The sequence below is a fragment of the Bombus flavifrons genome, chromosome 9, assembly GCF_040668555.2.
Source record: "Bombus flavifrons isolate JBK064 chromosome 9, iyBomFlav1_principal, whole genome shotgun sequence".
NCBI classification, from domain to species: Eukaryota; Metazoa; Arthropoda; class Insecta; order Hymenoptera; family Apidae; genus Bombus; species Bombus flavifrons.
Genome location: NC_138450.1, coordinates 9,713,140 through 9,725,714, shown reverse-complemented (window position 1 = coordinate 9,725,714; position 12,575 = coordinate 9,713,140). Strand labels below are relative to the sequence as shown.

Genomic DNA, 12,575 nt, shown 5'->3' with positions numbered 1-12,575 from the left:
CACGGTTATTTCGTCGTTGAAAATTCGTTCTCACGATCTTCTTGTCTAACATCTTATCTCTTTTCTTTCCAATCGTTTACTCGGCTTCTTCTGTCTCTCGTACTTGTCCCCCGAAACACGGACGAACGATAGAGAGAACAAGATCGAGGGGAACGGAATCGACGGAAACGGAAGAAGCAACGGCTTACCTGACTTCTCAGTTTGGTGATATTCTGGCCACCTTTGCCGATTATCGAACCGGCTACCTGTAACATACAATCGTTTCTTCCATAAGAACTGTCCTATTAATTCGATATCAAAGTGAAGAATCTCTCGAAAAAAATATACTTCGAGCTACCTTCTGTCATATTTAATACCGATCGATCCTGCAATATAATAGTGTAATATTGCAATATCGACCACGTACGATCAGCAACATAGCCAATAGCCACAAGTATCGACTACATTATCGATCGTGTACGGGCACGTTTTTACGCGACCAATTCTTTCATGGAATCTCGCGTCAAATAAAATCGAGTATGCTGACTCAAGTTCTCGGCCTCGACACACAGCCACGGGGGATGGAGCAGACGCATGCTCCAATTTCGTTCGTCTTGCGCGATTTTTGTGAGAACGGCCACGAATCGAACCACGAAGAAGGTCGATCGTTTCTTGATCGGTTGAATGCGCGCCGCTGGCCACGTTCCAGCGATTAACGACGATAAGTTACAACCGCGAGCCGATTGCACCACAGCACGGGCGGAAAACGCAGCGCGCGATAATTACGTTCTCTCCGCGATGGTGAATGAGATCACTCTCGAAAGGAGCGATCCATCGATCGACCCTGACACCGACAGCCGTTTTCGCGGAGTCTTCGATCGCGTGTCTCGGTCGGGCCGCAATCGACATTGTACTCGATCGTTGGTGCACGACCGATCTCGAGCCACGATCGAACACAACGAGAACGAAATCGACCTGACTGCCGGTGAAATTGACAGGAGATAAATGCAGTCACCAAATGAGCTGCTCCTTTGTACCTCGATCCCCTGCTGGGATGCACGTTCCCCCTTTCTTCGAGATGCAATCTCGGTTTATTAAGACGCGAGATATTGCACGGTGAATTTCGATATGGAACGTGATATTCAACATAGTTTCCTCTTATGTCTCTCTGCTGTGTGTGAAGACTTTTTCTTCCGACCAGTCACAAAGCTTAATATCCTTTAAAACGACGATGTTTCGAAAACGAATTACCAAGAAACGTAGACATTGAAGCAATCGTGAATTTTCGTGTTAAAGAAATATACAAGTAGAAATTTTTGAGTGTTTTAACGATTAACTTAATATTAAATATATTTACAATATATATTTAACTTAATATTAAAAATATTTGGTCACTTTCACTTACACCAAACGTACCTTTTAAGCTTTTTATAAAGAATTCTAAGATTGCAAACGTTTCAGATATTCCGGAAAGAATTTCAAAATTTCCGTCTAGCTGCGAGGTATCCCGTCAGGATTTCGTGAATTTTCCCGGAGGAAAGAAAGCGGAAGGAAATCCGATAGCGGTTCGCCGAGCGCAGCGACAATGACCGGAAGAACTCAGCGTTCCGCGATTGCGAACGTGCCGACACCAAGTTACAACACGGTATGGCAAGCCGCTTTTACTTCGCCAACGATGTGTACGCGATCGCGAACAGACCGCTGGAAAATTGTACACGTGGGAAAATAAAACTTGGCAGCATCTAGATGCATCGCCAAGCCTTATCTGGCCGTAAGAAACACGGTTGCAAAGACGTATCTTACGCGATCTTATTTGGAAATTCAACTGTGAAGAATATTTGGCGGAAAAGCGTATTGTTCTCAACCGCATTGCATACTTTTCATTTGTCGCAGTGAAAGGTAAAAGTGAAAGTTTCTTCTAAAATAATTTCTTTCCAATCCTCGTTACAAACGTTGTCGTTACTTTCGAGATTCTCCTTCCTTCTTCCCTTCCTCCTATTTTCATGACAGTGTATTTCTTTTTATCCGAGATGTATTCTGAAGTTTAATTACGAGCGTCCATATCTTTCCCACTGTTACGAATGCATAGTCTCTTGGATTATTTGGTAATTCTATTTATATTACATCAGTGTAATAAAAATTCATTTATACTACGAAAATGAATTCAATCTGCAATTACTGCTTAACGAAGACACGAATACTTTTCTACTTCGCAATAGCGACGGATTTATAATAAACCGACGGGAAAATCAACACTAGAACTACAACACCTGTTAAAATGACTGGTTTTGTAATTTTATTTGAAAATTTCTACTTCATGTTACATTTTCTTCCTGCAGTGATGTAATGACTTATGTAGCGACAACTAAACGAATGATACAATAAATTTTACTTTCTTGCTATTCATTCAAAATCAAAATAATTTTGTATCATGGCTATATACAGTGTCTAAATGACTGGTACTTGTTAAAGCGTAAAAGAGTCCTACAATCTGTCTACCGAACCCGAATTAACCAGTTTCCCCGTTTTGTACAACTTTCTATACGTTTTTAGAATTTTGACTACGTATCGTTCGATATGAAGGTATCAATTATCAGAAAAATTCTTGATCGATCATAATGCTGACGCTAGAACTACCATACCAGTGAAAATGACTGCTTTTTACAATTTTTATAAATGTGTCAATCCTCATTCAGTGATCATAGTCCCAAATGGATTAATAATATAAAAAATGTATTACATAACATGGAATTCCTTTTGTAAAAAAAAAAAAAGTAATGAATCAATAAATATAAAAATATGTAATTATTGCGTGTTTTTTAAAAACCAATCATTTCGACCGATTTCGGTAGAAATAGCTTCGCTTTAACTGTCGGTGATTCTACTGTTAATTATATGTCGATATCGCTTAAAGACGATGGCCTTCGAAATTTTGTCGAAATCAGAAATTTGAAAGTACTCAAAGCCAAGTCTCTTTAAAAAAGTAGAAAGTACATTACGTAGTTTCTCTCGACTATTTACGTAATCGTTCGCTTCGATTCGCGGATACTCAAATATCGACTTTCATAGAAGATCGGATGATCGATTCATCGACTCAGGTTCGACTTGAAAACTGGTTTCGCAAGATGCGATTCGAAACCGATAAAATCTTACCTTGCTGGGGATCAGAAGACGAAGCTCATCGTCACCCTGTCTGTAACGCTTGTGAGGACTTGTCGGTCCTCCTGAACCTGTCATAGTGCCTGCATCAGCTTCTCTCTTCATTATTTCTGCAACAAAAATATCCATCGACTGTTTAGTACATCACCATTGCGTTATAAATTATCATATATACGCAAAACGATTGATTGTACCACGAATAAGTTTTCGAAAAATTCATTTTCCCGATATTAATCGCAAAAGCATATGCTTACGAAACATAAACAGGCTGAAAAAGCAGAAGATGATAACGTCGAATGCTAATTGTACACTGAATATTTCAATATCTCGACTTAAAACGTAGAAATCCTTATCGCTATTGAAAGAAAAAAATCCTGTCGCAAGAAATGAAATATTAATCGGGGACAGGGTTTCACACGCTTTTAAAACCAACGTTGCAACGTTCGAAGATAAGGAGTTAATTCTTACCTACTTATTGTGTGATTGCATTACCTTGGATAATATAACAAAAACTAGTGAAGCGATTCAAGACCGGACGTACGTCACGTGCCCGAATTCACCCCCCGAACCGAGAGAAATCATGTTCCCCCTCGATTTTCAGCCACGCACGCGTTCCGGAAACAACAGCGGCGACGCGGACCGCAATTCGTAATAAACCTATAAACATGCTTCGTATTCGCGTAACCGTTTGTTTGCGGGGGGCTGAACGCTATGTAATTCACTGTCCGTTAAATCGGCTCGGTCGGTTTAATGACGTGGATAGCACGGGAAATCGATGTAACTCGGACACATTCGCGATTAAACGACCAAACTATCCCTGAATTTGTTCCACGTTCGTCAACCTTGAACAGTTGGACGTAACAGGTTCGCTGTATAGGTAGTTTCCGCGTGTGTAACGTGCCTGGTATTCCTCGTTAAGTAGACCAAAGACCACGATTACGTTAATGTTTTATTTATATACACGCATTTTTTTTCTTCTTTTAATTTATGTTATTCGCTGTTTTTCAGCAATGCGATTATAAGAAGCTATTGCACGGATTTATAACATATTTCTTTGCAACAATATTTCTCCTTCTGTCGATATCTCACAATTTTTTAATGTTCAAAAAAAGTTGAAGTATTTATATCATTATGATTGACCTGTTGCTTTTTCAGATCATCGCTATCTTTATTGTTTTTCTGATTTATTTAACAGACCGTATCTATTATCGTAATACGTACATTTTTTCTGCCTTATTTTCCGACACAGTTTTGCGTCATATAGTGTAGTGAATAATTAATCATTCTACATAATTCACGATGCGACAGAGAATAAATGTATTTCAGAAATAAGATGAGGAAACAAATGGCAAGACAGAAACTTCTCACACCGATCAAAATATGCGAAAATCTCGCACAAAAACACGGATCAGTTACAACGGATTTATATCGCGACCAGCGCTATTAATTCGGTCAAAGCAAACGATATTTCCTTTCCGCGTGCCGTGGAATGCTTGAAGCGCGCGAGTCCCTGAGTCACCGAGATTCATGACGCGATTAGGGCTTCGAAATTGCTTCCTTCCGATCGCCGCGAGCGTCGTATTACCGGCGATAAACCAGAAAAATCTGGCAATTCTGGCAATTGAGAGTACGTCAGATTTCTGTCGCTGGCAAACGAAATTCCTTCTGCCTCCGTGGAATTAGCTTCTTTGGCTATGAAATAATAAAACTCGCGAGAATCGAGCGGAACAGTGATATCGAATGAAAGTAGGTCTTTGTCTTGCGTTTTAAAGAAATGCGAAAGCACAAGGAGAAGTTCAAGAACGTAGCATGGGACGAGGACAATAAAAACAGAATACGTGGAACGAAAGGCGAGACTAGTTTCAAAGTTGAAGAATAATAAAGCTTCGCATAGTCTCTCTTCTGCTTATCGATGCCAAACATACTTTAATAAAAGTCAACGCCGTATGACATCATACAGAGATGTTTAACTGTGCTCATCCTCTTTGCTGGCAAATTCCAAAAAATATGACGAATTTCAGATATGTTATCGAGTTCCGCGCATCGATTTCCACGAAATATATTTCTGCATAGACAGCGAATATATCTCCGCAAAATATCATAACCACGCAACGATGCTATCATATAAAACATATGAAACTCTATATCGATAATGCGTTGTATTGCACAGTTTTAGTAAATAATGCTATACACATTTTCTATCGAAAAGCAAACTCGTGCTTTCTACTATTCATAGAAAATAATTGAAACGAACAAACCGGATCGTCATAAGTCGCCGTTTTTACGACGAACACAGTGTGGAAATTGAAAAAAAAAAGCGAAGAAACGTCGGGAGAAGGAACGAATGGACAGGACGAATCGATAGTCGACCGGTCGACACGCGACGTTAATAATTTACCGGGGCGATTCGTAGGCGAAGGGTGACCAGCGGCTCGTGCGCGCGATTCGTCGTTTCGATTTCATTGCGGTGATGGGAAGAGACGACGGGAAAAGCGCAAAAGGAACAGGAGGCGGTGGCGTTCGTTCGCGGCTCGTTAAAGAATCACGAGGCACGAAACCTGCGTCACGGAAACCGGCTTGAGCAACAGAATACGCAATCGTTAACGATCGCATCGTTAAAGAGCACTAACGGACGTTTCAATTTTGTATATCGTGGAACGTTAACGACAGTGACGTTGCACACTGTTGACAATTTCCAAATATAAAGCTCATGTTTCGGTTTTAATCCGATTGACGACGATTTTCCACGCAGCAAACATGCATTGAAGTGACTATTGACTATACGCGACTGCGGATAAATATCGTGATCGATGCGACTACAAATAGAGAAGCGTTCGTCGAAAATAACAATTTCAAAACCGACGACGTGACTAGAAGCTACAAACGATTTTGAAAAGCTACGGACTTTGAGCAGATGTAACGATTTCGAAAGCAAAGAGACGTAGAAGATTAAAAAATTACCTGGCTGAAAGGATCCGCAACGATAGGCTCGCGAGATTCATGTTTCGCAACTAATAAATTATTTCATAAACCGATTTCTCAATAAAAATATAGGCCGATTGTAAATTTCTTACTTTGCTATAAATGAAGTTGCAAATATGTATCTGAATCGAAGAAATCGTAGGTTCGATCAGAGTTAAAAATTGCGATGGTATTGAACAATTTGAACCAAGTCATTCGATGAGGTTAAAATACTCTAGGGAACGCTGACACTTTGTTTCCTTTCTTTATATTTTCCAGTGTTCGAGGAATGATGAATATTAATGTCTCTGATTCTTCGCGGCGAATTCGTTCGCTTTGACAATGTTGTTTGCCAGCCACGGTCCCGTTGCCGTGTGAATTTTTCGTTAAAAACACGGAGGCAATTTCCTGCGCTGTCGAACAGCCGGAAACATTTTCGTCCACGCGATAACTCGATCAATTCCCGCCGTCTCGCGTGATGCATTCGATCTCGACGAGCCATTCGATCAAACGATTTCAATCCCCTTCGTGGAAACGATCGGAAAAGAATGCGAGTATGAAATATCGCTGTTGGTTCTCTTTAAGGAACACTCGTGTATCTCCTACTGTGAATTTTTCCTAAATGGAACGACTTTTAAGCTGCCCGTTAACATGAAAGTCGCGAGGAAATACACGGCACTGGAGTTACGTGGTGTGACCGATCATGGACCGCTCGTTTCTCCTAACTACAAGATTTATTTTTACTAGCGCCATCGTGTTTTCAACAAACAAGCAGCGTGCGTGACCAGACCGTGTCGTGACACGAACTCGAAAAGACCTCCTACGCTTCTGGTCGTCCGACCATTATCGTAAGGGTGGAACAGGGGGTGGATCAGTCGATCGTTGTGCACGAGGGGCCAAGCGAATGATAAAATAATGGGTCGTGGGTAATTTCCACGTAACGCGTCGATTCCGAAGCACGTTTGAATTTGCCAACATATTTTTCAAATAAAAAATATACGAATTAATTCGAGAAAAAAGAAAATAAATTAAGTTTATAAATGCCGGTATCTATCTCGCTTTACGATCACAGTGTATATTCGATAGAAGAGAAAGTCGATTACACGCAGTGCCAATCGATACAATATTTATCGATTATTCAGCAAAAACTCGGTTTATCGGTCTCATTTTAGCGACACGTGCCGTCCGCTCGACCATGGAAAGCCAAAAAGAAAGAATAAAGGGGAAAAAGACAGAGAGGGAAAGAACGTGAAAAGAAAGGGATGAGAAGGGGCGCCATAGAGTCTGCAACGAGGGTAGCGTGAGGCGCCGAAGAGTCCACTGCCGGCAGCACTGCATCGACTAACTAGTCCATAACTAGTCCGCACGCCACTCCAAAGGGTTGCTGGTCTGATATATAGGGGCACAGGATGGAGGGCATCAAAGCCAGGTCGAAGGGGAGACCGCAATTAGGAACTGGGAGCAGCTTAAACTCGCTAAACCTGACGCGGGAATTTGAACTTGATGAACTTTCGACGGGTCTATGAAACGCAACCGCATGTATACCATAATATCTGCGATTTATACAGGGTGAAGTGAAAGTGATGTGTAACCCTGAGTTTAGATTCTTGTGAGAGGGAATTATCAGAGTTTTACCCGCCAACTTGAAGTTTCAAACTGTTTGATACATTTCCAGTACGGATGCACCGTAAATTGTAGCACAAGCTGAAAAGCATGCGGTTTCGCGAAACCACACGTGTTACGCAAAAGTAAATTGAACAATGTAAAATGACAAATTCTCGATATTTTATTTTTTCTGATTTTTATTTCTGTAGTTAAATTACAAATTATTGAAAATTCTCCTTCCCTTTCGTTTCAAATAAATTGTATTAAAGAAACATGGACCGATGATAACGCGTGCCGAGTTTTCACTTTTTCAAACGAATATGATATTTTGCCTTAAGTTGATTATACTTTCGTTGTTTGAACGAAGCAACTATTTCACGCAAGCCCGCAAATATCAGCCAACGAATCTTCGTTACAAGTCAAACGCACCTGTATTTAATCTCTTCAGCACGAGCGTTGACCGCAGTCGACATACATCGAATAAGTATGTAAATCATTTGGACAGAACGTACGAAAGATAAAAAATTATTATATAATGAAATTTTGAGAAAACACAGTATAATTTTTATCATTATTTTTGTTATTACTTAAAATATTATTCCATGTTTTCCGTAATGTGTTATTCCAAACGACTGCCACGATTCGCGTTATTCTATTCATCGGAAGGAGCGCTCTGCAATCGTTCTATAAATTCAATAGAATAAACGAACGACGATTATATAGGTCAAACGCAAAGAATCGATTTCTCAAATGAACTTCGTTCGTGCGCCGGGATGCTTCGAGAAACGAAGTCAAGTGGATCGATAGTCAAAGGAATAGGTGGAAAGGGAAGGGGCAATATTATTAAATCAGAACACAACTGAAATATTCCAATTTCCGCGAAAGTTGCACGATAGTAGCGTTCTAGAGGAAGGAGAATCCGTGGTACGCGCGGATTGAGAGCCGTCTCTTGTCGCGGTAATTGCACTCCTAGTAGTTACGCGGTCCAAGTAATTATTTCGACGTGGCGTAGACGACGGATATCCGAGATAATTGCAGCCAGCGCGACAATGATATCGCACCCCAAAATTGCTCGGTGCCAGTAAAATATGATGTTTGCATGTCGTGTTTCTCTCCCTTTCCTCTCGCTTTCTCCGTCTTCCTGGTGAACCTTGTGTGCCACGGAACCACCCTCCGGCAGATGCTAACAGCCTGATAACCGGCTGTCCTTTTTTTAGCTTTTTCGAACGTTACAACAGAACTACGAGACACGATTCGCTTAAATATTCGTGGAAACGGAATACACTGGGAAAAGTAGGCTTGGAAACATTTTCAAACACACCTAGTTTCCAAGCATTTTGTCGGAAGAAACGTTAAGGACTTCTGCACACCAGATGTTGACTCTGCAGGTTCGCATCGACTATGTAGCTAGTCTGAGACATAGATCTCTTCTCGGTGATGTTTATTACGTATGAGATTTCTTGGAACGAATTTCGAAAATGTGGATAGTATTACTATATGGAATGGGAAATAGAGAACAAGAGGAGGAAATAAGGGAAACAAGGTTGATCGTGGCTGGATTTATCGAATCGAAGTCGAAATGGGACGGCTCTTCTCACGATTCTATGCCGGCTTAACCGGGTCAACGAACAACAAGCGGGCGACATCGCACTAATGCCAATTAAACGAATAAACTTAATTGGTTACGTCGACCTGTTATTTATGTAACGAGAGAAAAACTGAGTTTTGCTTTTAATCAACGAGATGAAAATACGCCATCGCTAAACTTAATTCTCGACTAAACGCTAGTTCCACCGTTACCCGTAATTTATTTAAAGAAAAAGCTACATCTTTCGTTGACTCTCGGTAAAGAGCCACGATTGCACGTTAACGTTGAAATAACCACGATTCCTCTCTTCCATGCGTTTACCTTGCTCGAGTGAACCAACTGTTAAACTTATTACCTTCTTCCCGATTTCCCTGACAATTTGCATCTTAGAAGAGAATAATTGCATGCTAATTTTCCTCGCAACCACCGGCATAAATTACTATCCTCTTAAGGACCGCCAAAAATTCTCCCTCGAGCAGAATCCTCTGGCGCAATAAACCATGGAAATGCTTAAAACGACCGAATACCGGATACAAACGACGTCAACGACGTGCAAACCGACACTGTCCAAGAAAATCAAGGAAATGGGGGAAAAAGAGGAGTCGTGGAAAATGCGGCAATTACCAGCAGACTGTGGCCATATATTGAACACGGGAGGGACTATAAATTCAAGATGTCCCGACGAAAGAAACTTGTTTACCGTTTTTACCACAGTTCCTCGTCTGTCTCATCCACGTTTATCCACCTCCAAACCCTGGCAACGATTCCCACGGGATTTTCCTCGTAATTTGGTAAACCACTCTCCACCCGTTATATTTACTCTCAGTTGAGCCAACCTTGCCTCGCATGTCGAGAATATGTAATCTTGTTCATGTTATAAACTTTGTCCGACGTTAGTATCGTTTGTCGACACCGTAAAAATTGAACACGTTTATGTGCACTTTATAGATCGATAAGCAAAGTCCAAATTCTTTTCACGCTATTAACGCTAGAATTACGGGACTAATGAAACTGACTATTTCCTAATCCTTCGTAGAAATTTTGTAAATACATTCTTGGCAATCCTCCGCGATTCTTTTTACAAGTACACTGCCGGCTATAAATTATTAGGATAATTATTAAGGATATATTGAAAACACAGCTAATGCTTTTCGCTGCTTTTATATCATAATCGTTCCATTATAAATCTATTCCTTACCTGTATAATATAAATACATATTAATTTAATCGGGTCGTACGTATTTTCTGGTACAAAATAAAATAACATTCGTTAGAATATTAGAGAAACGATTGTTCGCGAATGGGTTTTAAATACCGTTAGTACATTCTCGTTGAATGATTTATATCCCAGAAATACAAGAATGCGAAGTGTTTCTGATTTGAAATCCGCATAATTTCATTGCAAATGATTCGATTTGTATCAAAATTATACGAGAACCATTCCATCGACGTAAACCACTTTCTGATTGAACGTGCGAGGTTCTCGCAAAGCGGATTGCGAGAAGAGAAGGAGAATAACAGGGAGACGCGTGTAATATTCGAAGTGGCGGACGAGGATCGAAGGGACGCTGGCAGGTGAGATTACCGGCTTCGGCTGAGACTAAACGGAGTTGGCTTAGAAATTCGACGCTTGACGTCACGCTTTCCATCGGCTTCTTTAAATAGAGTGATCAATGATATCGCTGATTGGACGGCTGAGTCTTTGCTCCAAATACCGGACGAACAGCTTGAGCTTTGCTCAGTGTGTATGAAAATGCAGCATGCAATTACGGGCGTGTATAAATTGGAAATTTGTCCACTCTTACATGTCGAGTATTTCATATTACGTTGCATAAGAACGTGCGTCGGACAAAAGGAGAAATAAGAGAACGATGTGGGACGAGACAAAAAAGTGTTCGCTTGTCTAGCACGAACTCAATGAGAAAACATTTACATACTCGACGATAACAGAGCCACGTTGAATTTCATTCGTTTCGAGGAACTTAAAAATCCATTCAACGTCTGTTGCTTGGAGAGTTATGTCAGTGGTGATAAGGAATTACAGACTGCGCATTACCGCGTGTCTACGTATCTCGCATAGACGCCAACAGTGTCGTTTCTCTCTTTGCCGCTTATCGAATAACTCGTCAGAAACAAATAAAGTTCTGTCGATATCCGTTCGCTTGAATTCCCCGCCAAACAGAGAACAATCGAAGAGGAATCCATCGCCCTCGCAATTGTGTTTCTGCTTGCAAAGTAAACGAAGAAGATAGAGTGCAGAAATTTGTCGAGGTCAGAAATTTTACAGAAACGCTCGCTTAGAGCGATAAATGATAAAAGAGCGGTCGGAAGAACGCACGAACAAAAAAAAAAAAAAAAAGAACGCTACGCGGAAGAATCGAGCAAATAGAAAAAGAGAGATCGAGGGACGATGGAAAACGTGCTAACAGCTGAAATCGGTCGAATCAACGGAATTTCTTGTTGGTTGGGAACATTTCGAGGAAAGAGAATGGTTTAAAGCAGATCGGGAGAGGCATCGGGGACTCGCACTTTCCGAGCAAATACCGACAGTTATGTCAACAGACAGGCGCGTTAACGCTTGTTAAATGTTTGAGAACGTTTATGCAGCCAGGCAATAAAAGGCGAACCGGTTGTCGGTGCATCGGTGATAATGCAACGGAAGGCTACTGCGGCAAAAACAGACCTGGCACACGCGAACCAATCAAAAGACTCTGCGGGAGTTTTGCGCTGGAATCTGATCGATTTGCCCTCTTCCGATAAATGGAAATGAAAGAAAGAAGGTCGATGGACTGGCTGAGAAAAACCAGTTTGTGACAAGAGCCCAAAGATTCCTTTCACCCGACGAAGAATGAATCGAAAAGCCGGAAAAAAAGACTTTGGACATTGCTATGTAGCTTGCCCTGGAATTCTCGCTATTGTGGAAATGTGATTTCGTTGAATGAGTGAAGAATATCAGGAAAGAAAACGATAGAGGTGCGAATGATAATATTTGGCGTGGAGAGGTGCGAAAGAAGAATGTTTGGACGGAGCGTTTGAGATTATCGTGTAAACGAAAAATTGACGGCTACCAAAAGTTTGGAGTAGACATGCAAATAGTTGTAAAAAGACAAAAATTGGGAATCAAGAGTCGGCGAACGGATCAAACTCTTTCGTCTTCGACGCAATACTCCTACGTTACGTGAAAGAGAAGAATTTGGATGAACGAATTCCACAATTAGACTACTACATCACTGGCATAAACGTTCGTTAATATCAATGCAGAAGAGACTATTCAACGTGTTAA

At 40.9% G+C, this 12,575-nt stretch overlaps 1 protein-coding gene across 8 annotated transcripts in view; it reads right to left on the bottom strand.

The window, feature by feature from the left end:
* Nucleotides 1-12,575, bottom strand: part of HnRNP-K (Heterogeneous nuclear ribonucleoprotein K) — a 91,177-nt gene that overhangs the window by 38,941 nt on the left and 39,661 nt on the right. For all 8 annotated transcript variants that reach the window (XM_069119638.1, XM_069119634.1, XM_069119639.1 and 5 more), the window contains 2 exons: nt 3,133-3,248; nt 189-245 (listed from right to left, as the gene is read on the bottom strand). In XM_069119638.1, coding sequence (XP_068975739.1) covers nt 189-245; nt 3,133-3,243 — 168 coding nt within the window. In that variant the 5' untranslated portion in view covers nt 3,244-3,248. The remainder of the gene's footprint in view (nt 1-188; nt 246-3,132; nt 3,249-12,575) is intronic.